General features: G+C 42.9%; 1 protein-coding gene across 25 annotated transcripts in view; it reads right to left on the bottom strand.

Moving 5' to 3' along the window:
* The window catches only part of CADPS (calcium dependent secretion activator), a 423,537-nt gene that overhangs the window by 47,728 nt on the left and 350,055 nt on the right, over positions 1-25,754 (bottom strand). For all 25 annotated transcript variants that reach the window (XM_027775523.1, XM_027775527.1, XM_027775526.1 and 22 more), the window contains 2 exons: positions 10,943-10,975; positions 1,265-1,372 (listed from right to left, as the gene is read on the bottom strand). In XM_027775523.1, the coding sequence (XP_027631324.1) occupies positions 1,265-1,372; positions 10,943-10,975 (141 nt within the window). The remainder of the gene's footprint in view (positions 1-1,264; positions 1,373-10,942; positions 10,976-25,754) is intronic.

The following is a 25,754-nucleotide window of genomic DNA, read 5'->3' as shown; positions in this document are numbered from 1 at the left end:
CAGAAAGGGATGATTGGAGAATTAAAAAAAAAAAGAGAGAGAGAGAAGAAAAAAAAGAAAAGAGTCTTTCAACACACGAGGAAAGCAAATGAGCTGGAAGACAAAGCGTATAAAAGTCAGAAGCTGCAGAATCTGAAAGCAGTGCCAACAATGAGATCACTTAGCTATGGAACAAAAACACACACACACACAAACTCAATGTAAATTGCTGAACACAGTCACAAAAAAATATAGAAACACAGGTTCCACACTAGACCAAAACATTAATGTTCGGGCTGGCGCTAAAAATACGGAAACCTGGACAGGAGGAGCTCACGTTTCACAAGACAGAAGTAGGCTGCACAATTAGAGCCACATGGAGACAAGGACGTCAGCTTCCATGCACTCTGGCCGGCCGGGTCTACACTGGCAAATTTGCTGGAAGCATAAAGAAAAATATCTGACTAAATTAGGTAGCTCCATCTGCTTTGGTCTGAAAGAGACAGGCAATTTGAGACCAAAGCAGATTCCTTTTTTAAAAAACCTTTTTGCCTCAGTGGCTTGCTTTGCGATGCAGATGTAGTCACAGTGGAAATAAGAATGCTTGGAAACTATGAACCCTCGGAAATCTGGATTTTCTGAAGTTTGGTCTGAGTCTGGTAGGCAATGCACCTGCTCTTTGTACCACCTGCTTCTTTTCATACATTTTCAGGAGAGTGGGTGGATGGAAGAACCACCATTTAGAACCGCAACTGACCAAGCAGCTCTAACTTAACTGTTTGCCAAATTTCAGGGCTAAGGATTTCTAGTTTTCCAGAAATGGAATCGTTTTGCTTTGATAACAATGCGACATTTTACTGCACATCTGCACGTCACAGCTGGTGTTAGGGAGGTACCGCCCCCAGGAGGGGGAGTTGGCCTCAGCTTGCCGATGAGAACATCTCCCTAAGTGAGGCCAGATTGCAAGGAGGAAAACCATGACCAAGAAAGGTCTTTTTGCCAGTTAGAGAAAGCTGCCTCACAAGCTTCGTGCAGGAGCGAGCCTGCTTGCTGAGAGGCTGCGAGCCGTCCTGCGTATCACACAGACTGGGACTGAGACACTGCCACACCAGAGTGGGTTTGGAAACAGACACGACGGATAAGAGCCTAAGGGAGAGGAAAAGATTTTGTCTGAATCAGGACCAATCCATTTTCTCAAAATGTGACTTATCCTCCTGTCTCTTATTTTGTCACATTTTGGAGGGTCTCCTCCTTGGTCTTCAAGGAGGAGAAGGCATTTACTTACATCAAATAACCTTTCTATATACATCTCCTCATTGACCTTATCACGCAGGACATCCTGAGAGTGGCGTACGAAAGTCACGTAGGCGTCGGCCACATCCATGCCAGGTTTCTGCAAAGAAACAGGAAGACATGAAAATGGAATTTTCAGACAGGGATTCTTTCTTGATTACCCATTCATCTTTACTCTCCCGTGGCTCCCAGACACCCCTCATTGTTTTGGCTGGACCACCTCTGTAGCCACTACGGCTGCCTACAGCTTCTGCTCATAAGAATTAATATAAGAACCTCCTGTTCTTTCCAGAAATCAAGTAGGGCTGAAAAGGGTGTTGAGATTGTAAGGCCTGACAGATATTTTCTTACTATTAATTTCTCTTTGGCAAATGTCTAATGGAGCAATCCTCACTGAATAACCATGAGATGTTCTCTGGCTTTCATTTGGACTGAAATCCCCATTAGAGAATACCCAAACATTACCTTCCACTATCTGTCCTTAAACACTATTACAGTAGAAAGGTGACTGCCTTATCTCTCCTTATCTCCCCTCCACCTTAAAAAAAACAAAACAAAACAAAACAAAAGAAAGAAAAAGTACTAAGTACAGAAATCATGTTTCAATCTATACTCCCATTTTGCGGGTGTTCTTTGACCTGAATATATATAGTGAGTATTAGATTAGTTGACTCAAAAGAGACATTTAACCATTTGTCCTTGTTTTCTGGTGTAGCCTTAGAGTCCAAGGATAAAAAAAAAAAAAAAAAAAGGGGGGGGGGTTGGGGGAAAGAGAAGGATTAGATTTTTAAATAAATCAGATTTTCTGGAAAGGTAACCAGGTGGTTCATTCAGTAGTTAGGAAATGATTTATTGTAAGAAAGTTAAAAAAAAATAAAAATAAAAACTCCGAACACATGCTGCTTGAGATGTCGCAATCAAAGTTATCTCCAAAGAAACCTATTAAAACACTGTAATATGGGTCATTAGGAAGCTGCCACAAACCCCTTACATTTCTACAGTAGATATGTATGTTTGCTAATAACTAAAAAGATTAGTTTTCATTACTGTGATTTACCTTAGATCACAAAGTATCATTTCTCTACAAGACGTGACTGTCAGGCACTGCAAATTGAAGTTAGTTAACACTTCTGTGTAATTTCCAGGGTGAAAATGAGGAAGGTTTGGAAACAGTAGGACTGTATTTTTTTTTTCCCTGATACAAAGCAAACAATTATCAAGCAAAGGGCCAATGCTTGGCCCCTGGGATGCTAGTAACATTTCTTAACACCTGCTGAAACAATGACAAGGTATTAATTTGAAAAACAATGAGGACAACCCAAAGCCACAGTAGTCAAGTGTTACACTTTCAAGCAATTTTCAGCGAATAGATTGAGCCGGTTTCATAATGGTCCTATAATTGTTGCAGTTTTATGATAGGAAAGGAGAGAGGTTCTCCAATGAGCTGTAAGTGATAGCTATCAGCTCTAAACTGGCACCTCTCTCTCCTCTCCCTTTGGCAGCCTCACATCAAAGGGCATTCTCAGGAGGAATGGGGACCCCTACCTGGGGCACTTGAGAAACTTATTATTACTGTTTCCACTTCTTCCCTGGTGACGCTAGTGGCAGACAGAGCTTTTTCCTGGATACACGTAGCCATCTTAGAGCTGAGATCCAAAGCCAAGTTCAGTAGACCATCAGCATGGTTAGAAACAGGGCTTCACAATGCTGGGCATATCCATCTCCTCTTCACTAGACTTTCCTGCCCCTAAAGGGGCATTTTATTAAATTTTAAAAATGAATTCCCCGCCCCCCCTCCCAGGGGAGGTTGGTCACACTGCAATCCCTTCACCATTCTCTTCTCAAGATTTTGGGTATGCATGCACATGTGTGATTTTCAAGCTGCTGGGTCCAAGATTCAAACCACAGGTGGCCATATGGGAGTTCAGTACCTTAACCACCATGCCACCTGCTGATCTACCCCTGCCCCAAACAACAACAACAACAAAACAAAAAACAAAACTGATTTTTAAAGAAAATCAGGGTGGTTTATCTCACCCAGGCACTTAGGAAACTTCACAATTCTATCTTTTGATCTTGTTTTTCTTCATGGTACTTACACATAAGTGACACTGTAGTATATATTTGTATGTTTGTTTTCTGCCTTTCTTCTCCCAAGTAAGCGCATGTTCCATGAATACAGGAACTCCGTCTAGTCCATTCTTTTATTGTATCCCGCCCACAGAATGGCACCTGATACCCTGATACATAGCAGGTCCTCAGTAAACGTTTGTTAAATGAACAAATCCATGAATAAATGAGTAAATTCCCCCATAATCTCTCTCTCTCTCTCTCTCTTTTTTTTTTTTTTGAGAGAGATTTTTGCTATAGGGCACATGAGTTTACCAGAGAGACAGAGAGAGACAGAGAGACAGAAAGTGAGAAATCACCATGGGGCGGGGGAGCGGGTAGTCATATTGCAATCCCTTTTCCTCTGTTCTCTCAGGATTTTGTCCACACATGCACACAAGCCCGACATGAGTTTTAAGTCACTGGGTCTGGAACTCAAACCACGGTCGACTACATGAGAGCCCAGTGATGTAAACATTGTGCCGTCTGCTGGTTCAACTCCATAGCCTCCTTTTAAAGGCTTAGTCGCACTGCATAAACCCACCGCAAATTGGACTTGGACAAATCATTTAAATTTCTCGGGACCTTAGTCATGTCAGCTGTAAATTGGATTAACAGCTATTTTCCTATTTCCATTTAAGAATTGTTATGATCATTAGCTAAAATAGTGTCTGTGAAATGCTTTGACAGTCATAAACTACAACACAAATGTGAGCCACTGGTTTTTTTTTTAATTCCTTACAGTACTACTGGGTTGTTGAAAAAGTCATGACACATTTTTGCATAGAGAAACAGAAAAACTATGTCATGACTTTTCCAACGACCTGGATATGTCACACTATATAGCCTTACCTACCTTCAGAATCTCCTTAAGAACCAAGAAGAAAAAGGGGCCTCACAGGAGCAAATATCAAAATAAGAATGATAGTCTCTGCATGAAAATGTGTAGTTGTCTCATGATAGAGTCCTCAGGCCCCACTCCCAAACATCTTTTCAAACTCGTTTCACATTCCATTCCAAGTCTGGTTTGCCTCTCTGGATGGGCTAGGGCTGAGAAAGAGGGGCACTGTGTGGAACGTGTGCTGGTAAGAGACAGCAGCCACGTTTTCTGCTGTGCTGAACACGAGAACCAAAGCTACCAAGCTGCAGCACCCACCACTGGGGTCTGGGACTACTAGGGGCAGGGACAAGCTGCCCTCTGTACCTAGGGCAGCCCTGTGGAAAATGGGTCACTATGAAGCTACTGTGAAAAGACACAGTCACAGTGGTAACCCTGGACTATCGAGAGAAGATTAAGTTACGATCAGTACCTTATTTAAAACACGGAGGATGAGAGGGCAGGGAGGATGCCTAATGCATTTTAAGTGGGTTTCCAATCAAAGCAATTAAGATATGTGTTGACAGACACATAGGCTAACCTGTAGTTATAAAAGTACACTTGACTGGGCCAACTGGCGGCACGGTGGTGAAGCTGGAGTCTGCGTGGCTGACCGTGCAGTTTGAATCCCAGACCCCATGGTTTGCAAAACACACCTGGCATGTATGTGTGTGCCTAAAATCCCAAGAGGAGAATGAAGAGAAAGGACTGTTTTGTGGCCATTCCCCTAGGGGGTGATTTCTCACTTTTGCTCTCTCTTTCTCTCTGGCAGCAAATGTACACTATAGCAAAAAATGAAAAAACAAAAACAAGAACAAAACAAAACTTGACCGAACTGATGCTATTAGATAAATTAGAATTTATATAATATTACTACCTAACACGGTGGAATAAAATTTTAGGTGACGGGTTTTAATATCTCCCAATGATACCATCTACTTTAAATGTGGCTTGGATAGACTGACAGACTAATAATACATTTTAGAAAATATTTACACAAATAGAAATGTCAGCGTAGATAATCCTACCGACCTGCAGAAGACATGATCCTCTCTGTGGAGCCTCTCTGTGGTTTAGGAAAAATAGGATGCTTTAATCTTAGCGTTCCTTACCAGGATACGCTTGAGCTTGAGAAAAACAAACTTGCATTTTCAGCACACTAAAAGTGAACCCTGATTATGAATGCAAACCCGCTGCTCACGTGGCAGGGCTGAGTACTATGTCTAAGCAAAACAAAGGGACATACTTTGGGGATCATGCGATGTTTTAAATGACCAGTGACTATGTACTTCCCTCCATTAGGGTAGATATTAATCTTCAGGAAAGTTAAGACATTATTTTCCTGTGTAACATTTAAGAGACAAAATCTCTAAGGGAACTTAACTACTAGTCCCCCAATAAACCGATAAACTGTGCAAAAATCCTTACAGGGCAATACAAATGAACTGTTTTTAGGGCTAAAAATTACTTGAAAATTGATTTTGTCCCATAATTTTTTAAAAAGGTTTTTGCCATAGGGAACATGTGCTTTCCAGAGAGACAGAGACAGACGGAAACCAGGAAAATGAAAAATCACCCCCCACCCCAGGGGAAATGGTCACACCACAATCCCTTCTCTTCCATTCTCCTGGAATTTTGGGCATGCATGTGTATGTGTCTGGTGTGAGTTTTAAGCTACTGGATCTGGAACTCGAACCATGGTTGGCCATGTGGGAACCCAGCCCTTTAACTACTATGCCACCTGCTGACCCCTGTCCAATGGTTCTTAAGCCTGCCTGACTGTAAATCTAAAGAAATTGGGAGCTTTAAAAATATTGGTGACTAGGGCCAGTCCAAGGCCTAGTGGTTAATATTGCTGATTGCACATGGCCAACTGCACAGTTTGAGACTCAATGGGCACATGTGCTTGCGTGCTCAAAATCCTGAAAGGAGGGAGAAATAGAGGAGATGGGATTGTGGTGTGACCATGCCCCAAGGAGATGCTTTCTTGCTTTCCTCTGCTCCATGTCTCTCTCCAACAAGTGCACACACACTCTGGCAAAAATATAAACCAAAACCAAAAAGGTACTGATGTCTCGGTCTCACACCCAGAGGTGCTGTTTTTAACTTATTTGGCAATCCCAGGCATTAATGCTTGTCAAAGTCCCCAAAGCCCCCAGGTGTTTCTAACTGTAACCAAGGTCAAGAATCTTTGATTGGGTTGGCCCCCTAGTGCAGCAGTTAAGAGTTGTATGTTGACAGATGGATCCCATATGGCCAACCATGATTTGAATCCCAGCCCCAGAGGCTTGAAAAACATACCGGGCTGGGAACCAGCAGTTAGCGTAATGGCTATGTCGCTGGACTCCCACGTAGTCGACCGCGGTTCGCATCCCGGACCCGGTGGCTTAAATCTCACGCCGGGCGCGTGTGCGTGCGTGCCCAAGATCCCGAGAGGAGAATGGAGGAGAAGGGATTGCGGCGTGACCATCCCCCCTGGGGGGTGATTTCTCGCTTTCTGTCCCTATGTCTCTCTCTGTCTGTCTGGCGAGCGCATGCACCCTATAGCGAAAAACCTCTCCAAAACAAAAAACAAAAAAAACATACTGGGCACAAGAGCATTGTGTGCCCAGGATCCTGACAGATGGAGAAGGAGAGGAAAAAGAATTGCATGGTGACTGGACCCCACTGGGGGATTCTCTCTCTCTCTGTCTGGCAAGTGCACTTGCCCTCTAACAACCCCCACCCCCAAATAAATCTATGATTTAATCAACATTGCTTTCTAAATTTACTCCAATTATCAGAATCCTGTAAAAAGTTTTTGGGAAAAAAATACAAAGTCCAGGATCCACTTCAGAACTACTGAATCAGAATCTCTTCAGGCAAGGGGCTAGAAATCTGTATTAAAAACAAAAATGAAAATAATGAAGACAACAACAACAACAAAAAATATAACAAAAACAAACCAAAAATTCTGCTACATATTACTGCTATCCATTCTGGCTTGGGTGCCACTGACTTAATAGTGCTGGTAAACTGGCTCTTTAAAAGAAGCATCAAAACAAGATTAAAAAAACCCAAACACCCTAATTTGTGGTGGTTGCCACTTTCCCTGGTGTAAATACTCTCCTCAAGTCCAATTTTGAGATACCAATGTGCTCTGACTGCAGGCAGAATTGAAAAGAAATGCACACAATCAGCTTCGGGAGCCAGTACCACAGCACAGTAGGTACAGCCTCACCTGCTGCTTGCTTGTCAGGTAATCTGGGCAAGCTACTTAACCTCTCTGTGCCTCAGTTTCCTCAACTGTAAACAGAATAGGAAGATTACTCTCTGCATAGGGTTGTCTTCAGAGGGAAATGATTACTATTATTTACTATATATAAATATAGTAAATATATTTATAATACAATATTTATATATGATAAATATATATATAAATAGTGCACACATAGTACCTATGTATATTATGTACTATTATTTTCTATAAAGTTGTTATAATTAGTAAGATATCTATGCTATTGGGTTGTCAGAAAAGTCATGACGTATTTTTGCATAGGAAATCAGAAAAAACATGGCATGACTTTTCCGACAACCCAATTAGTAAGAGAGAATCCCCCAGTGGGGTCCAGTCACCATGCAATTCTTCTTCCTCCCTTTCTCCATTCTGTCAGGCTCCTGGGCACACATGCACCTGTGCCCAGTATTAGTTAGAAAAGTACAGGTCAATCAACTTAATTTTAAAGTTTAGCTTTGTCATAAGCCATTAATTACTGGTGAAATCATGTGCCGATCGTATTTTTCCTAATAATCTCTAAAATAATGACTCAAGTATCAAGGAAAAGATATTTGTCTATGCATTAACTAAAATCATCTTGTGGTATGGCAGAGTGTTTAAGTGCATTAGCGCAGATCTCTGTCCTGCCATTTGCCTGCTGTATGACTCTGGTCAAGGTAATCTCGTTGTGCCTCGGTTTCCTCATCTTTAGAGTGGAGCTTTCATGAAGATGAAGTGTAAAGAGTTTAGAATAATGCCTGGCACAGAGTGAGGGCTTTTATGAGGTTTGGGAGCAGCATTAGTTGTTGTTATTATGATTTATTGTATATCAGTGATAAAGGTATCATGTTTTTGGAATATGTTGCATCATCTTCTTCTTCCATAGAAATTTTTGCTGTAGAGCGCATGTGCTCGCCAGAGAGACAGAGACAGAAAGTGAGAAATCACCCCCTAGGGGGAATGGCCACACCACAATCCCTTCTCCTCCATTTTCTTAGGATTTTGAGCACATGTGTCTGGCATGAGTTTCAAGCCACTGGGTCTGGGACTCAAACGAGGTTGACTTCGTGGGAGCCCAGCGACGTAACCAATATGCCATCTGCTGGTTCCGCCTAATTTTCTTTTAAAGTTTGATACAGGGTATGTACAGTTGCCAGAGAGAGAGAGAGAGAGAGAGAGCGAGAGAGAGTGAGAGAGAGCGCAGAGGGGATGGACCACACTGCAATCTCTTCTCCATTCTCCTCTTGGGATTTCAGGCACACATGTGTATGCACTTGGCATGTTCCTCAAGTTGCCAGGTCCAGGACTGAAACTGTGCAGTTGGCCATGTAGGATCCAGCTGCCTTAACCACCATGCCACTGGTTGGCCCTGCATCATTTTCTTTGGGGTCCCTAGAGGGCAGATCTTTTGCTAATTCATTTTTGTTCTCTTATAGGCTAATGAGGCTTTTAATAGAGCATAATTCATCCACAAACACCAAATGATGAAAGAGCAGAGAACTTTTCGTACTGATAATAGCGTTCATTTTGCCCTCCATCTTTCTAATGAATCTAAACCAGGCTTGCAGGAGTTACTAGGTTGAACCGTATAAAACTGCTGACACTGGACTTTATTGACCTCTCTAAAACGTTAGCTTCCCACGGTTCAACCCAACAACCTCATGCTACAGATGATTTCTGGATCACATATCTCCAAGCAGTGGCACAGGGGTCATGCAACTAGACCCACATGGTGAAGGTCCTGTGTCTGTGTTCTGGGACCTTTCTGAGCACAGCAGGTGTGTGCCTGTGAACTGGGCTGGCTGAGCCTGGTTGGATCATGGTGTGAAAACTTTGTGGGGAATGTCTGTGTTTTTCCCCCTCTCTTGCTTGTGGAAGAAATAAATAAACAACAACAAAACAATTTCTCCGGGTTATTTGGGCTTTGTCTCAGGTCACCTGTTCAAACTTTGCTGTTGAGATCTCCCTCTGCTTGAAGACAGCCCTCGGTAACCAGATCGTTGAGTTGGGAGCCCTAGAATTTTACCTTCTGACCAGTGGAAGCCCGGGCTGATGTCAGCAAATTCCTCCTCATTCCACCCTGCACCTCCACCACCACCACCTTCTCCTGTGCTGCGTATCTAAGGAGGGCCGGTGTTGCACACATGCCATTTAATTTGCACCGCAAGCCCACAGATGAGGCATTAATATTGCCATTGTAAAGATGGAGAGACAGGGCCAGAGAAGGAGTAGTTTGCTCCCTGTGAAGTGAAAGTTTATACTTTGGGGCTCAAGAAAGTAAATTACGAACTTCTTTCCTTGCTGCAGGTATGGAGCTTTTGCTATTCTCCATTATCAGGACTGTCTACGTGAAGGAGTCTGCGGTCCCTTGATGAGAAGCATTATATAAATTCAAAGCATAATTATTGATTGTACATTCTTTCATTAAACAAACAAAATGTATGCTAATGCTAAATTCACTCCAATTTTCCATTTTGTCTTCCTTTGAGAAATAAGCCAATAAACCATTACACACTTAGCTTCCTGGGGAAATGAATTTAAATGTTAATATAAATCCTTTTAGAAAAAAACAAATTTTAACAAATAAGTATTTGAACAAGGAGGGTACTTAACCACGTTCAGAATGAGAAACGTTCAGTACAAGACCCTTGGTGGCTGTTGAGATAAGCTCTCTAAATTTAATATTTTATAATAGACTCACACCTCTTTTGTTAGAAACAGAGAAACAGAATCATTTTCTTTTCTCCTTTATTGGAATATATTTAAATCTCTCCAATTTTATTTTGCTAATAGGCAGGGCAAAGTCTGCCTATAAATGTATCCTGATCTGTCACAGGTAATCCCACACTTTAGCTTTCCTGTGTAGTACTCAACCTCAATTTAAATGTAAATTTTGGGCAACTTGGAGTGCTTTATCTGTGAACTTAGAGGGCTCTCCTCATTAATGAGGCCTGCACTAATTGTAAGCAGTTTTGTAAGGTTTCTTTAAAACAATTGCAGTATTGACCCCAAAATGAACAAATTCAGATTTTATTTGTTTTTAAAAAATACCGGTACCCTTGTGCAAATTTCCAACCCACAGTTCTACTCCCAACACGTGTTTGCAGGAAGAAAGGTAAGCAGATTGCATTCGGTTTAAAAGGTTCCACAGAAACCAATGAAAATGAAACTGAAAGTGAACCGGGTTTACCCTCAAACAGGGCATTGCTTCCCAACAAAAGACACTATACTCCCTTCCATGAAAAGAATCCTACTGCAGAATAGTCTTGGCTTCCTTCTTTCTGGTGATCTAAGTCAGGAATACTCAGTTTAGCAACAACTAATAAAAACAGCACCATCAAAATTCCTGCAAAATCAAAGCAAAGTAAAGCAAAGCAAAACAAATCAAATCCAAACAACCAACCCACAAGTGATTTTCTAATACTCACAGGTACATCCACGTATTTGGAAGCTGCCTTCACCTAGAAAGGAAAGGAGAGGATGGGAGTGAGGCTGGTGTTTATGTTTAATTATTCACAGCTCAATTCTGTATCGCCATCAGTTAAAGCAATATGCTGGCACATGGAGCTGACCAGGAAAAACAAAAAGGTATTAAAAAATAAAATCTGTTTGCTATTTTTGCAAGCCATACCACTGCTTTGTGGAAAGAGAGAACACATGCACAATTTCACTGATTCAGATTCTGTTGGTGGTGTGGAAGTTTTGCATTTCCTCCTTCCCTTTAAAAAGGAGAAAAGGTGGCCAGTGGTAATGGTGTGGGTCATAGGGGTACCACTCTGTGATGTTGGAGGCCATGTGCGAAGGCTCTAGGTTCTCGTCCTGGGCTTACCTGAACGCACTGGGTACACCACTGGCTGTGCTTGTGATACTGGCTGCAGGGCTTGGTGAGGATCATGGTGTGAAGACCCTGCAAAGGGTGACTGTCTCTCTCTCTCTTATGGAAATAAACTTATAAGAAGGAAACAGAGAAAAATGACTCTAGCTAGACCTAAACTGATTAGTGGAGGGCTCTTTCAGTCTAGAAATACAGCTAAGACTGCTGCCATGTCTTGATGTCTCTTATCTTGGGTCTTCATGTAGTTCAGCTGCAGGCTGTCCTAACCAAGTCCTTCAGTTCTATTTTCATTAACTCAGATCTTTAAGAGTAGGGTGTGGGGGGTATCCTCAATCCTAAGGGAGATGGGTATCTGTGAGTGGGGGTACTGGAGCCTTCCAAAATGGTCCTAAGGCTGCTATTATGTCTCTGGTTTTAGGGCTAAGAAGCCCAGGCAAGAAGTGCAGGAAGTAGATATAAAATTTAATTACAGTTGTTGGGGAGGGACTGTGGTAGAGTGTAGTGTTTGAGCACAGAGTTTGGAATCAGACCTAGGTTTGAATCCCAGCTCTACCACTTACACACTGTGTGATCTTGGGTGAGTTATTTCATCTCTTTGAGCCTTGGTTGCTTTATCAAGTGAAAATACAAATAGTAGCTATTTCAGTGGGTTGATATAGGGGCGAATGTACCCAATGTCTTGGGATATAGTAAATGTGGAACTCATGGCAGCTACGATGACCAATTTATAAACAAATCTGAGTCAACTCTAGGTGTTGTGGGAAGTCAATTAACAGCTGGGCTTGAGGAATAAAACCTATGCAGTGTGTCTGATATGTGAAGTGTTGCATTTTGACTCAGGTCACACGTGTTCCTCTAGGCATGATGAAGACTACATATGGGGTCAGAGAGGGTGTCAGTTTGACCTGGAGTGACAAGGACTGTGATGCACATAAAACAGTGACAGTACCTCTTCCATCTCAGGTCGGCTTCCTTTTGCCTTTTGGCCATGACCAGTATTTGGAATCATAGCCTCCACCCAAATGTCTCTCAGAAAAGTATCCAGGGAAGTAATTTTTTTTCCTATTGTTCTGTTCTCAATGCTACATCTCAAATATCAACTCCCTAGAGAGAGCTGCTGGTGACCCAACAGGATAGGGTGGAAAGAGTTGAGATTCAGAGTCAACAGTTCTGTTAAGTGCCAGAACTAGGTGACCCAAAGGAAATTGCATCAAGTTCCTCAGCCTTGGTTTCTAGATGTCTAGAACAGGGTGAAAATCCTGTATATTCTGCAGGGCTGATAGCCTGATCAAGTGAGAAAATATGTGAGAAAGTGCCTTGAAAACTTTCAAAAGGGGGACCCACGTCGATTATTGAGAGAGCAATGCATTCTCTTCTTCAATCATTGCCAGAACTGAAGATGGCTTCTGGATCCTCCTGTTACTGATTCTCCTAGAACTGTACACTTTCTTTGCAGCACTGATTATAATTTCAATTCAGTGACTTTTTGTACAATGCCTGCCTCCCACAGGATGCCAGGTAAGCAAGGGCTCTATGGTTCTTACTCATGGCTCTCTCTCTAGTGACTTGCCTGGTACCTGGCTTAGAAAGAGAATGTGGAGAAAAGGTGCAGAGGGAAAGAATGAGTAAAAGGCTAGCAATCAGTTCTAGCTTCAGGATGGTTGAGAAAAGCAGAAGAAAGACCAGGTTGAGAAGCCACTACATTGGTCAGTCTCAAAACCAGCCTAATTGGATATAAAGCTGACTGCCTGGAAAGGCTGGTAGGCAAAGAAAACCACTCTTGGGTCAACTCTGTGGCATGGCAGTTAAAATAGCCAGATCTCACAGAGCTGACTGTGTGTTCAAGTCCTGGACCTGGCAGCTTGAGAAACATGCTGGGAGTGTGTGTATGTGTGTGTGCGTGTGTGTGTGTGTGTGTGTTTGTATCCAAAGTCCTGAAAGGAAGGAGAAATGAAGGAGAAGGATTTGCAGTACAATCATTCCTTGTGAGGGATTGGATGCTTTCTCTTTCCTCCTCTCTCTCTGGGGAGTATATGTATACTCTAACAAAAGCAAAGGAAGAAAGAAAAAAGAAAAAAAAAAAAAAGGAAAACCACTCTTGGTCCTTAAATGGATACGAAGAAGGCTTTCCAGATTTTCCTTAATTATCATTTCTGCTAAATGATTCCCAATCCTAAATCTTTCCTCTCTGTTTCAGACTGTAGTTCAGACAAAAAGGTGGCTTGTCTTTTCTCAAGTCTGCCCCATGTCCAATATGACATTTAGATGGTGTTTTTCTGTTTGGGAAACACTCTTATGAATAGTTCCTTCTTTCAAGCCACCATGCAAAATGGGAGCAATTAATCATATCCATTTACAATTGAGAAGACTAAAACCCATAGAATTTAAGACACTTGTTTGCTCTCAACCTTGGCCAGAAGGCAGAGAAGCCAGGATTCCCATGTGGTCTTCCGAGTCCCCCAGTTTTGCCCTTGGGACTCCCAAACTCAATACTGGTAGGTAAGTGTGAGAAATTCAAGCATCAGTGGTCAGAGTAGGTGCAGGCCAAATAATTCTAGGCTAGAAACTGCCTCCCTTGCTCTGTGAAGTGGTTGCTTGGCAGTGGGTAGGAGTTTTGCTACAGCTGAAATGATCAACCTTTAAACACGCCTACTCTCCATTTACCACTAACATGCAGTTCCAGTCCAGAGAATGACACCAGTCAAAATCTCTTCCTTTCAAGGCATTTTTGGAAAGCTGAAGCAACCTCTGTCATGAATGAAAATCATCCACTCTCCTACACACACCAGCCTTTAATTCATTAGTCTTGTCCTCTAACTTTGACTTGTACTTAGTCTTATTGATCTTCCTCTTATCCCGTAATGATGGGAAAGAAAATAGCTCAGGGTAAATTATGGTCCTATAATTATTTAGAGACATGCGGTGTATCATTCTTGGTTCTGGCCAATGGACTTAATGAAGGCTGTTGATGAGGAGGCTACAGAGGAGTCTGAAGCACATTCTATACGGAAAGTGAAAAGAGAAAGCATCTTGCCTGGAAAAGGACAAAGAAAACCACAGTATTCATGTAGCTAATTAAGAAGCTTCAGTATAGAAGTGTTGGGCTTGTTCACAGTGGTTGCAAAGCAAAGAATCAGGAAAAATGAGCAAATGACAGCCCCCAGAAGAAAGCACAAACAGTCATCACAGTTCAGCCTGGAACTGGCCATCTCTGGTAGGAGAGACCTCCTCCTCACGGCAGAAGCTTGAGCACAGACTAGGTAAGATGCTCTGGATATGGTTCTTTGCCTACAAGAGAGGTTGCCTCTAAGGTCCTTCCTGTTTCCTGATTCTGTCTCCTTAAGGGACAGGGGGTTGTCATCAGTTCTCCTTCCTATAACAGACCAATTGAGATTACACAAACATGAATAAATTGACAGAACCAAGATCAGAACTCTGCTTTCAGAACTCTTTATTACATAATGCCACCAGTACTACCTTTAAGCATTTTAAATATTCACAAGAATGTGTCATTTAGGCAGCTAGACTCTAAGTAGAGAGGAACCAAATCCTCCCAACCCACTTGGGTCTTGAAATTACTGCCAGAAAATCTGAATATGCACCAGGCACTGTCTAGGTCAAATAAATGACAGCCCTCACAATCTACACAAGAACAATTTCCATTACGTGTAGATGCTTTGATAAATAAAACACATTAAAAACCAAAACCAAAACCAACTACTTGGGCTGGCCCTGTTGCCTAGTAGTTAAGGGAGTTTGTTCCTATACAGCTGACTGTGGTTCGAGTTCTGGCCCTGTTGGCTTGAAAAACATGCTGGGCATGTCTGCATGCCGCAAATCCCAATGGGATGAAGAAGTAGAGGAGAAGGGGCTAGCAGGTAGAATGGCGGTTGAGGTGCTGGATTCTCACATGGCCAACTATGGTTTGAGTTGACTTGCTTTCTCATTTTCCCTTTCTCTGTGTATATCTTGGTCAGATTAAAATATAATAATAATAAATACAATTTAGACAAACAGACAAAAAGAAGTAGAGGAGAAGGGATTGTAGCATGATCCATGCCCCACTTGGGGGGTGCTTTCTCCCTCTTGCTTTCTCTGTCTCTCTCTCGGGTGAGGACACAAGCCCTCTGGCATTAAAAAAAAAAAGTGAAGAAAAATCCCTACCTATTTTATAGTACTTTTTTGTCTTTATGTATTTTTTTTCATTAATGGTTGTAAAAAGTGTGCATGTAATTTTCTTTTTTAACTTTAAAATAAACCATTCTAGTAAGTGGCTGGGTGGATAGGTTCAGGATGGGCCGGGTTAGAAGTCTGGCTTTGCCACTGCCTAGCTTGCTGACTCGGAACAAGTTATTTAAGTTCTCAGAGCCTTGTCTATAAATGGGGCAATTTTAATGTCACTCAAAGGGGTACTCTGAGGATCGAATGAGGTAATCCATCTCAGTGTGTAGAACAGCACTGGGCACATGCTAAAATAGCTACTAAATGGGGCTGACCTTCTCATAGTTACTGGGAACAGCAGCTTCCTGGTGCCCCTGCCTGAGACAGTTTCACTTCCTGCTTCTAGTTCACAGGCAATTTCTTTCTGTAAAAGGATGCCGGACTCCCCCCCCCGGTGACCTGTGGGTATCTGAGCAATTCTCAGTCTGGCATGTTTTCTGCCAGTTCTGTGATACCCAATGCATGGCAGAACTTGCCCTCAAAACATTGAGGTTGAAAGCAAAGACCTTGTCTCCTATTTTAGGGTGGCTGAGTTTAGGCTAAGTGAGAGGACAGTTCTCCAGGTCCCTGTCTTCTGTAACACAATCCACCCCTCTCTGGGACCAAGCCATGTGTCAGGGCACAGGAGAAAGGGCGAAGGGGAGAGATTTGCTCCTGAGGCCTTGTCTGGCATCTCTTTTGAGCAGGAACTCAACCGTCCTGAAAGGACAGGCAAAAACTGTGAGCTCAGCCAGACTTAATTTCCTGGGACTCTGCTTTCTGACCATCCTATCTAGAGGAACAAAGAACACACCTTCTCTTATAATATTTATGAACCCCTTCCCAAGCCCCCAGATAGAGCCAGTTCTGAGAAAGAAGGCTAGAAAATGAGAAAAGTCAAGAAAGGCTGATGGAAGCCAAGGGTGAAGTTGGGAAGACGAGCTGTCAGAGAGCCACTCGCTCGTGTTTCCAAGTGCTTGAAACAAAGACATGTACAAGGCACCCCATTAGGCCCTGCAGGATGAAGGCAGCTGCTCCATGATTCTTGCTCCTTCTTAAATGGCCATGTCCATCCAAAAACTAGTGGCAATAAGTAACCCTTTCTGAGTGTTTACTACCTGCCAGGCAATGGGAGAGTGATACTTCATTTCTTATTTTTTTTTTTGGAGAGATTTTTTTCGCTATAGGGCACGTGCACTCGCCAGACAGACAGAGAGACAGAAAGCAACATAGCCATTATGCTAACTGCTGGTCCCTCTCTCAGAATTTTGAACACAGGGAACCAGCAGTTAGCGTAATGGCTATATCGCTGGACTCCCACGTAGTCGACCGCGGTTCGCGTCCCGGACCCGGTGGCTTAAATCTCACGCCGGGCGTGTGTGCATGCGTGCCCAAGATCCCGAGAGGAGAATGGAGGAGAAGGGATTGCGGCGTGGCCATCCCCCCGGGGGGTGATTTCTTGCTTTCTGTCTCTCTCTGTCTTTTTATGCGCCCTATAGCGAAAACCTCTACAAAAAAAAAAAAAAATCTGAGAAGAATGAGGGAGAGGAGAAGGGATTGCAGCATGGCTATGCTCCTTGGGGGTGGCGGGGGTGGGGTGGGGTGGTCATGACTTCTTACTTTCTCTCTGTCTTTCCAGTGAGTGCATACACCTTATAGCAAAGATATCTCAAAAAAAAAGAACAAAACAAAACAAAGAACTATCAATCCACTTTTTCTTTTAAAAGGTTTTTTTTTGCCATATGGTGCACATACTTGCTGGAGAGAGACAAAGAGAGAAAGCAAGAAATTACCTCCCAGCGGGAATGTCATGCTGCAATCCCTTCTCCTTCATCTCCTCTCAAGATTTTAGGCATGCACACAGACATCCCGGTGTGATTCTCAAGCTGCCAGGTCTGGGACTTGAACTGTGGTCAGCCATGCCGGAGTCCAGTGTCTTAACCACCATACCACCTGCTGGCCTCTATCGAACTACTTTTATTGGCCTGTCACATTTAAGGAGTGTGTGAGTGTGTGTGTGTGTGTGTGTGTGTGTGTGTGTGTGTAGACATAACCTAAAATAGGTCCTCCAGGAAAAATGCATGAGGGATTTGAATAATTATCTACACTGACTCAGTTGGGGCAGAAGGTCCAAAATGGTTTCTTTGGCCTGAATGTCCCTGCTAATTACCTTGATCCTCCACCTGACTTAGCGTGTGTAGACAGGCTTAATGGTTTCTCTATTGAGCGCTTCTATTATTTTTCAGGTGCCCAAGGTAATCTTTCCATTGAACACTCACTATTCCAGGATTTTCACAATGCTGATGACTAAGGGATTTTCTTCTGCCGGGTCCTAATAAGGAGACCTGAGTTAATCATTGTGTAGCTTTGATAGGGAGCACAGCGGGGGCTTAAACCACTTCTCTTGCTTCATTAGGGGAAAAAGCAACCCAGGTGCAGACCACGCGGACCTCAGGGTTTGATACTATTAAATCAATGCACAGACGAAAATAAAGTGGATTAGGCCCTTTTTGCAAACAGAAATCTGGTGGGTAAGGCTCAAAGATGGAAGAAAAAAGAAGTCTGAACAGATACCTCTGCATTAGTGCCTCCCCAAGCTCTCCTTTTCCCTTCATGGTCTTTCTTTTTTTTTTTTTTTTTTTTCTTTTTCTTTTTTTTTTTTTAAATAAAACAAAACAATTGAGAAACTGATTTATTCCCTGCACGAGCTGACTCCACCATGCCTGTTTGACTTCACAAGGGCTCTGATTTTTTTTTTTTTTGCCTTTGCTTTTGCCTACAAACTGCAGACCTTGCTGTCGTTTTAAAGGGCCACCCAAATTTACTTCAAAGTTTGGCTTTTGAAATTTCTGCTGGAAGGCTCGTGATGTTATTTTGTTTCTTTCTCTGCTTCCCTAACCCAGGCAGTCTTAGAGATGTGGACTCATTTTTTTCTTTTTTTAATGCGTTGAAGCAGCTCAGTATGTAAAATGTTAATGTCACCATGATCTCTAAAATAATTTTATCTCTTATTAGTTCAATTTTTTCATCTATTGCCACCCTCACATTTAAAATGTAGGCTCTATAAGAAATAAGAACTTTCTTTTCTCTCTACTCAGTGTCTACACTGCCCAGTATATAGCACTGGCTCAATAAAATATTTTTAAACTATTTAATTATTATTATATTTTTTTAGAGAGATTTTTTCCTATAGGGCGTGTGCCCTCACTGAAGAGACAGACAGAGGCATAGAAAGTGAGAAATCACCCCTCCCCCTGGGGAATGGCCATGCTTCAATCCCTTCTCCTCTATTTTCCACCTGGGATTTTGGGCACGTACACGCACAGCCCAGTATGAGTTTTAAGCCACTGGATCTGGGACTCGAACCATGGTTGACTACATGGCAGTCCAGCAATGTAACCATTACACCATCTGCTGGTCCCTCAATAAAAAATATTAAATGAATGAACTTTGGAGTATGGTCCTCTTTTTTTTTTTTTTTTTTTTTTTTTTTTTTTGAGAGGTTTTTGCTATAAGGCATGTGCACTCACTGGAAAGGCAGAGAGAGACAGAGAGACAGAAAGTGAGAAATCATCCCCCAGGGGGAATGGCCACGCTGCAATCCCTCCTCCTCCATTCTCCTCTCGGGATCTCGGGCACACACACACACATGCCCGGTGAGAGTTTGAGCCACTGGATCTGGGACTCAAACCGCGGTTGACTACATGGGAGTCCAGTGATATAGTTATTACACTAACTGCTGGTCCCTGGAGTATGGTACTCTTTACTCAGGACCCAAGGTAGAGGTTTCTGGTACACTCTTGAAATTGGTATTTGAGTTATAGCATCCTTTTTATAAGAAGGAAAGAAAGCCTTCCATGAGCTAGAGATAGAGAGATACAGAGATATACAGAGAGACACAGGTACCCTTATAAGGTCTTTATGCCATGATAGCTCCTTCTCCAGATTCCTTGGATCATGGGCATGTGCATATCCAGTATGTTCGGGGAGGTTGCTGGATGTGAACCTGGAACCTTCCCACATGGATCTGCCTTGTAGAGTGTTGCACTATTACCAAACCATCAACTAGCCCCTACTCTTAGTTATTCTAAGCTTTATTTATTTATTTATTTATTTTTTTAAGATTACTGCCATAGGGCATGTGCACTTGCCAGATAGATAGAGACAGAGAAAGTGAGAAATTCCCTTTCCCTCCCCCCCACCCTGGGGGGATGGCCATGCCTCAATCTCTCCGCCTCCATTCTCCTCTCGGGATTTTGGGCACCCATGCACATGTGCCCAGCATGAGTTTTAACTCTCTGATCAGGACTCGAATCATAGTCAGCCATGTGGGAGTCCAGCACCTTAACCACCACACCACCTGCTGTCCCTACGAAGCATTTTATCTATATTCATTCTTTTAGTGCATGTAAAGGATTAATGGAGTTAATGTATGTAATGTAGGCTCTGGTATGTGTTTAGGGTTGGCTATCATTTTCACACTCCATTTTTTTTTAATAATTACTTATTTTTTATTTATTCATTCATTTATTTTTTTATTTTGACCAGAGAGAGACAGAGAGTGAGAGAGAGAGGAAGTGAGAAAGCAAGCCACCAGATTCAGGACTTGAACCCTGGTCAACCATGTGGGAGTGTCCAGCGCCTTAACCACCACACCACCTGCTGGTCCCTTATTTTCACACTCTGTTTTGCTGTGCTTCCAAATAAGCTAATTTGGAGCCAGCAGATGGTGCAATAGTTACGTTGTCGCTAGACTTCCAGTGACTCCCACCAGTCCCAGAGCTGGTGGCTTAAAACTCATGCTGGGCATGTGTGCATGCAAGCCCAAAATTCAGAGAGGAGAATGGAGGAGAAGGGACTGTGTATGGCCATTCCCTCTGGAGGGGGGGGAGGTGTGATTTGCTGCTTTCTGTCTCTCTGTCTCTATCTCTCCAGTGAGCATGCACACCCAATAGTAAAAATTTCTAAAAAAAAAAAAAAAAAAGAAAGAAAAAAACACCCCTTTCCCATTATACAAGATGGCAGGTGAAAAAGCTGCGAAGCTGCATACTAAGGAGAAGAAACCTAAAGCCAAGAAAGCTGATGAGAGTAGCAAGATTAAAAAGGGTGACCCCAAGGCTAAAAGCCCAAGAAGGGGAATCCCCATTGCAGTTGAAACCCAGTCCTAGTCTGGGACATCGGCAGATACTCCTGATCTGCCATGTATTCCAGGAAGGCCACGTACAAGAGGAAATACTCGGCCACTAAATCCAGGATCGAAAAGAAAAAGGAGGAGAAAGTTCTTGCCACTATCACAAAATCAGTTGGTAGAGACAAGAATGGTGGTACCCGGGTGGTTAAACTGTGCAAAATGCCCTACGTATTATCCTACTGAAGATGTGCCTTGAAAGCTGTTGAGCCACGGCAAAAACCCCTTCAGTCAGCCTGTGAGAAAGCTGCGAGCCAGCACCACTCCTGGGACCATTCTGATCATCCTCACTGGAATCTACAAAGCCAAGAGAGTGATTTTCCTGAAGCAGCTGAGCAGTGGCTTGCTACCTGTTACTGGACCTGGACCGCTGGTTCTCAATCCAGTACCACTTCATAGAACACATCAGAAATTTGTCATCGCCACTGCCACAAAAATTGATATTAGCGAAGTAAAAATCCCAAAACACCTTATGAATGTTTACTTCAAAAAAAGAAGCTGCTGGGGCCGGCAGATGGCATAGTGGCTAAGGATGCTGAACTCCCACATGACGGACCATAGTTCAAGTCCCAGACCCAGCGGCTTCCTTTCTCACTTTCTTTCTCTCTCTTTTACTCTGTTCCTCTCTACTAAAAAAAAAAAAAAGAAAAAAAGAAAATACTGCAGAAACCCGGACACCAGGAAGGTAAAATCTTCAACACAAAGGAAGAGAAATATGAGATTTCAGAGCAGTGCAAGGTTAATCAGAAAGCTGTGGACTTGCAAATTTTACCAAAAATAAAAGCTGTTCCTCAGCTCCAGGGCTACCTGTGATAGTGTTCGCCCTTACACATGGAGTTTATCTGTACAAATTGGTGTCCTAATTTTTTTTTTTTTTTTTTTTTTTTGCCAAGAACCTAATTAAATAACTGATCAGAAAAAAAGAAAAACAAAACAAATTAGCTGATTTCATTGGTCAGAGTTCAGGGCGCCAGCTGGGTTCTGTTTGCTAGTGGATGGAGGCATTACATTTTAAATTGTTGACACTCTTGGATATGATGTATTTGTTTCATGGTTAGAAAAGATGCTTCAGGTAAGAGTGTGTGATTTGCCCTGGGGTAAGAAACCTGGCTCTCTTACTTCCTCTCCTCTCTCTGGCCATGTCCCAGGCTGTGGCCTACATCTCCTCTCTGATTCTGTCTCTCCCTTTCTCCTTGGGCCTAACCTCTTGGAAAGAGCCCTGGAGACCAGTGTGTCTCCATAGTTCTCTGCATTAGAATGTAGCCAGAAGCCCAGTTCACACTGTGATAGCTTGTTCCTAAAGACGCTTACCTTCTCTTCCGTTGTACCCTGCACAGGCTACTCTCTGAGAAATGGCACACATACCTCCAACCCCTTGGAGTCTGGGCTGGTTTGTTTTGGACTCTTTTGATCAAAGCAGGTGATGCCATGCCAGTTCTGAGACTAGTCTTGAAGAGGGCTGTCAGCTTCCCCTTCCTCACTCTTCAAAGTCAGCCACCACATAAGTGTGACTACCTTGAGATTACTGCAAGAAATCCAAGCCACGTGAAGGAGCCCCATAGGATGGGATCTCATCTGGGAGAGAGAAGCCACATGGACAGTGGCTCGTCCAGTTCTGCAACTTGCTAACCACAGCCAAGTACATGACCTCAGTGAGTGATAAACGGAGCCAGGGACCTTCCTGGCTTAGCGCTTTCCAAATTCCTGACCCGCAAAATAATGAGCAAAATAAAATGATCACTTTAAGCCATTACTTTTGGTATAGTTTATTATGCAGCAATAGATAACTGAGATATTCAATAAGAGATCACTTATTAAGGTCTCATATTTCCCCAATTTTACCCATTGTCTATATTTCCCTGGAAAAAGTTGCAGGGAGGTTGTTAATGATTTAGACAGTATTTAGGTGTCCCCCGATCACCTGTCTATGAAAACAATAATGAGCAACCAGATTGTCACCTGATCTCTAACCACACTTATGGGGCACTGTACTAGCCACCTTATATATCAGCTCAGTAAGTCATTACAGCAGAACCTTAGATGGTTCATCTTACTATCCCCATGCTCAGGTGAGGATGCCGAGGTTCAGATAAGTTAAGCCATTTTAAAGAGCTGAATGGGTGAGTGGGAGCTGGAGTATAAGCCTACATCTGGTTAGAAAGTAACTTACTAGTTATTATGTTTGTTTTGGAGAGTTTTTTTTTTTTTTTTCAATAAGGCATGTGTACTCACCAGAAAGAGAGAGACAGAGAGACAGAAAGCAAGAAATCACCCCCCGGGGGGATGACCACACCGCAATTCCTTCTCCTCCACTCTCCTCTCAGGATCTTGGGCACACATGCACATGCACCCAGCGAGAGTTTAAGCCACTGGATCTAGGACTCGAACCGAGGTTGGCTACATGGGAGTTCAGTGACATAGCCATTACACCAACTGCTGGTCCCTTCTCTGAGTTTTTGTAAGCGTTTACAGGTTGACCTCATGCAAAGTACTCAGCACAGAGGCTGGTATACAGTGAAGCTCCATAGCACTGGTTAACATCATTATTAGGCTTTAACTCAGCAGGGTTAGTTGCAGGTAGGTTTCCATCATTTTATAGACTAGAACAAGGTTTGGCAAACTACGCATCATGGGCTAAATCCAGCCTGCTGCCTGCTGATGTATGACCCATGAGCTAAGAAGGGGGTCTCTCATATTTATTGCAAGACAATAAAAAGAATAATATTCCCTGACATGTGAGTTACATGAGCTGACAGTTGAGTGTTTATGAAAGAAGTTTTATTAGAATGTAACCCTGTCAATCTGCTCACATATTGTCTATGCTGCTTTTGCGCTGTTAAGGGTGGAGTTGGGTAGTTGTGACAGATATCATGTGACCCACAAAGTAAAAATATTTACCACTGGCCTTTTACAGAAGGAATTTTCTCACCACTGGATTAGGACACAACATAAGTGGGAGATCGTAGGGTGTGGAAAAGAAAAATAAAGTGTGAATTTCTAATCCAAATTGACCCTAACTAGTTGATGAATGTGGAATAGTTGCCTCCTCTGTTGCCTCATATTCTTATCAATTACAATGGGGGCTGGGTTAATTGCTTTCTCCTAAGATTCTTTCCAGATTTAAAAAAATAAAATAAAATAAAAAGTCTGTGACTATCCGAGGGTATACAAGGCAGGTTCTAGAAAGAATGGGAGACAGGAAGAATTTCCCACACCTTAAAATGTTTAAAAAACAAAGAGCTATAAATATTTTACTATTAATAAGAGCTGTAGACATGAGGCTCTAAGGAAGACTATAGTTAGAGAGAAAGGGGGAAAATTACAGATAAATAAAGACTATTCACACAGGTACCAGACAATGAAACATGGCCCAGTGGGGAGACTTGGCAAAGAGATGAAAGGATCCTAAATAGGGCAGCATGTGCTGAGCATGTACCTGGTGCCTGGCACCGTTTTAGGTGTTCGTTACGAACCACCTCAATTGTTCCCCTTTATTTTATTATTATTATTTTTTTAAAAGAGAGATTGTTGCTATAGGGTGCCCTCATCTGAGAGCCCGAGAGAGAGCCAGAGAGACAGGAAGCAAGAAAGCACCCCCCAGGGAGAATGGCCATGTTGCAATCCCTTCTCCTCCATTCCCCTCTTTGGATTGTGGGCATGCACACACACGCCTGGCCTGAGGTTTAAGCTGCTGGGTCCAGGACTCAAATGATGGTCGAGGGAACCAGTGGTTAGTGTAATGGCTGTTGCTGGACTCCCACGTAGTTGACCGTGGTTCGTGTCCCGGACCTGGTGGCTTAAAACTCACGCCGGGCGCGTGTGCGTGCGTGCCCAAGATCCCGAGAGGAGAATGGAGGAGAAGGGATTGCGGCGTGACCATCCCCCCTGGGGGGTGATTTCTTGCTTTCTGTCTCTATGTCTCTCTCTGTCTGTCTGGCGAGCGCACATGCCCTATAGCGAAAACCTCTCCAAAAAAAAAAAAAAAATGATGGTCCATTTCTTGGGAGTCCAGAGACGTAACCTTTACACCATCTACTGGTCCCTCCCCTTTATTTTGTTTTATAATGTCTTATTTACATGTCTTTGGTGAAATAGTATGGATTTTCAAAGCATGCATGCAATGTGTGACCATCAAATCAAGGAAAATGCCATATGAATTAATTAATTATTTTGGAGAGAATTTTGCTATAGGGCGCATGCACTTGCCAGATAGACAGAAGGTGAGAAATCACACTCCATGTGGATGGCCACACTACAATCCCTTCTCTTCTATTCTCCTCCTGGGATCTTGGGCACACATGCACATGTGCCTGCTATGAGTTTTCAGTCACCGGGTCTGGGACTCAAACCACGGTCTGTCATGTGGGTGTCCAGCAATGTAACTACTATACCATCTGCTGGCCTCACATTCATCATCATTGACAAAGAACACCAGGTTATGATGTGTGCCATGAACTTTTGTTCTACTAGCATTTCTTCCTTCCTTCCTTCCTTCCTTCCTTCCTTCCTTCCTTCCTTCTTTTCTTGAAACACACACACACACACATGATTGGCAAGTCTGTTTTGTTTCCACTCAATTGTGGTATGCCATATAATGGTCCCAGCTACAGGCTCTGGCTATCGGCTCCTCATCTGTGCCTCTCCGGGATAATGTGAGGACTGATGAAGATGATGCACATTAAGGGGTTTGATAAAGGAACATGACGAGCTCTTGGTACGTGTTAGCTGCTCTCTTACTGTCACTGGAAATACAGATCAAAAGAACAATCTTTCTGTAAATGGCCAATAAGCCTATTTGCTAATTTGCCCAGGGTCCCTACGTTTGCCCATATCTTTCCTCCACTTCTAGCTTTTATACTTGCTTTTCATGGCAGAAATACAATGAGCAAGGAGGACATCTCAAGTAACATGGCTCTGTGAAAAGTGCTGCTCAGGCCAAGAAGGGGGGAAAGAAGTGTGACCACATTGATCAGCGGAGTGGAAGTATCTGAAAAGGGAGGTAAGAATTTCTAGTTGG

This window comes from Tupaia chinensis, unplaced genomic scaffold (assembly GCF_000334495.1).
Source record: "Tupaia chinensis unplaced genomic scaffold, TupChi_1.0 Scaffold000569_1, whole genome shotgun sequence".
Lineage (NCBI taxonomy): Eukaryota > Metazoa > Chordata > Mammalia > Scandentia > Tupaiidae > Tupaia > Tupaia belangeri.
Note: the sequence above shows the minus strand (reverse complement) of the source record. Positions and strands in the feature narration are given on the sequence as shown.